The sequence below is a fragment of the Austrofundulus limnaeus genome, unplaced genomic scaffold (genome assembly GCF_001266775.1).
Source record: "Austrofundulus limnaeus strain Quisiro unplaced genomic scaffold, Austrofundulus_limnaeus-1.0 Scaffold8, whole genome shotgun sequence".
NCBI lineage: Eukaryota > Metazoa > Chordata > Actinopteri > Cyprinodontiformes > Rivulidae > Austrofundulus > Austrofundulus limnaeus.
In genome coordinates, this window is record NW_013952410.1 from 4,513,019 (window position 1) to 4,515,532 (window position 2,514).

General features: G+C 40.7%; 1 protein-coding gene across 2 annotated transcripts in view; it reads left to right on the top strand.

Annotated features, from left to right (window-relative positions):
• Nucleotides 1-2,514, top strand: part of acbd6 (acyl-CoA binding domain containing 6) — a 34,601-nt gene that overhangs the window by 11,545 nt on the left and 20,542 nt on the right. For both annotated transcript variants that reach the window (XM_014000768.1, XM_014000774.1), the window contains one exon: nt 1,383-1,472. In XM_014000768.1, the coding sequence (XP_013856222.1) occupies nt 1,383-1,472 (90 nt within the window). The remainder of the gene's footprint in view (nt 1-1,382; nt 1,473-2,514) is intronic.

Consider the following 2,514-nt stretch of genomic DNA (forward strand, 5'->3'; position numbering starts at 1 on the left):
GTCCTACAACGTGTGTACAGTTTTCCCAAAAAAAAAGCAGCCTCGTGGGGGCCGAAGTGAATTGTGGGGACCAATGCCAGGTCCCCACGGGTCCAAATGCAAATTACGAGTGTGGGGTTAGGTGGGGTTAGGTTTAGGACCAAGGTTTAGGTTAGTTTAAGGGTCAGGTAAGTACCTGTGAGGTTAATTTTAGGGTAAGTAGTCAGGGTTAGGCTATAAAATTTCCAGAAAATGAATAGAAGTCAGTCTACGGTCCCCACAGGGATATAAAAGCAAACCTGTGTGTGTGTGCACATTGTACCATCATTTAGACTTTTAAAGAGTGCTTTATGTGCAGGAATTTTGGGCTGCACTGTGGATTGGGGTCTTTCTGTGTGGAGTCTTCATGTTTGCCTTGTGTGTGTGTGTGGGGGGGGGGGTTCTCTGGTTTCCTCAGACAGTCTAACAAAAACGTGTGTTTAAGCTGCCTTAAAGCTCAGACCTCCTTTGAAAAAGAGATCTGTGATTTCAGAGTTTTAAACAAAGAGTAATAACTTCTGTGGTTTGTCTATTTCAGTGAAATCACATAAACACATACACACAAGTTTGTATTACTATCCGTATTAGCACTGTGTATTGATTCACATCTTAGTCCTAAATCTAACCCAAAAATAGTGGTCCACCATATTAGAACTGCATTTTGCTCTCCAAAAAGTACTGGTCCTGACAAAGTAGGTGTGTATACCTGAATAAGTCCTGAAATTGTAACAAACACAGGTAGACACACTTTAGAGTTGGTATTTCTATTCTTGTTGCTTTCTTGATTGATCTTATTGATTCATTTCTTGAGACTAAATAATGATTCTGTTGTTCTTGATTAAACCTGACCACTAGTTATGTTAAACAACACATCTCATCTAATATCCCCAGGCTTGTGATTTACTTACCACTTTAAGGAAAGATCCTGGTTTGGATTGGTATATGCCTAACCCAAACTTTGACCTAAAGTACATTCATACTTGGGCCCTAAACCTTCCACCATTTCAGCGTATTAGGACTAGGCTCTGTTCCTCATAAGGACCACTGGTCCTGGCAAGTTAGGTGCTTAAAACAGAAAAAGCCTAAATAAAATGTAACAAAAAACAGGTTTACACACAGAGAAGGTCACATTTCCCATCACTCTGTCAGTAGCTCCTTATGGAGCTGAAGTTCAAATCGCATGCATGATGTTTCATTTTAATTGCTTAAAATTAATTTTTCTTTTTGTTTGCATAAGATTTAATTGAGGCTTTAAAGTGAGACACATGCTCTAATGGTGTATGTGTTTTGTTGTCAATGCCTTTAGAACTCAAGTGGTCATTTCCTGTGTTTGAGTTTACAGCTTAGTGTACTTGTGTCGGCAGGGCCGCGCTCTCCTGCACTGGGCCTGTGACAGAGGACACAAGGAGCTGGTGTCTCTCTTATTACAGCATAAAGCAGACATCAACTGTCAGGTAAGCACCACTTGGTCATTTTTCTGTGTGTTTTATTTTATTTTTTTACATTTCTCCTCTATTTAAAAACGTTAGTTAAAGCAGCTCCTGTGAAGTCACTACTTAATGCTACGACTGTAGATGAATAAGACGGTGGAGATGATGGGAAAGGAGTTCCTAAAGCAAATATAAGCTCAGGTGGGGAAACCTGACGTCTCCAGCATCAGTTCTCTTCTAGCAGTCCATCCCTTCCAGAAGGTCACTTTTAATTCACTTTGTGCTACACATAAACCCCTCAGAGCTTTAGCAGACAGAGTTAGCTGGTAGCTCGCCTTGTGTTTAGACTCTCCGAGGTTTAGCAGCATCCAGCAGGCTTTAGCTTAGTCTGTAAGCTGGCTCAGCTGCACATCGGAGAAATTACTCCTCTCCCTGCCCAGCGGCATGGCACCACACACAGCTCACCAGGCTGCTCAGTGAGGTCTTAACTGTGGGGACAAATCAATTGGAAGTAATCAGGCAAATTGTTTTATGTTGCACAACCCACATAATCAGGACATTTCACAAATGACTTTCTCTTTTGTGGTCACGCGTGGCCCCCTTTGTTTTGAACGCTCGCAGGAGTGGGTGGCTGGGTGGACTTAACAATGGGATAACTACAAAACAATTCACTGATGATTTACAGCCATATAAGGATAATGACAGTGAAGTTGGACTGATTTATAAAAGGAGCTTTTGTTCTTTTTTTTAATGCAACACATCTACAGTCATTAGAGGATAAATTATGATTAACATGTGCCAAGACTTCTCAGGGATAAAAGCAGGAAGCATAAATCTTTACAGGTAGTAATTAAAGGCCTAACATTCCTGGAAGTAATGCATGTCACCCGCCATCTTTGACGCCAGTTCAGACTGAGGTCATCATATGTAGAGAAATGACTGAATGGATTATAGCAGTTTTGTGCAAACCTTGATAATTACATCATTCTCTTATGATGATATGCCTGGTTCACATGGAAGATTTTAAAATTGTTAATTGTTGGTTGATTTTCAAAGACACATAGCC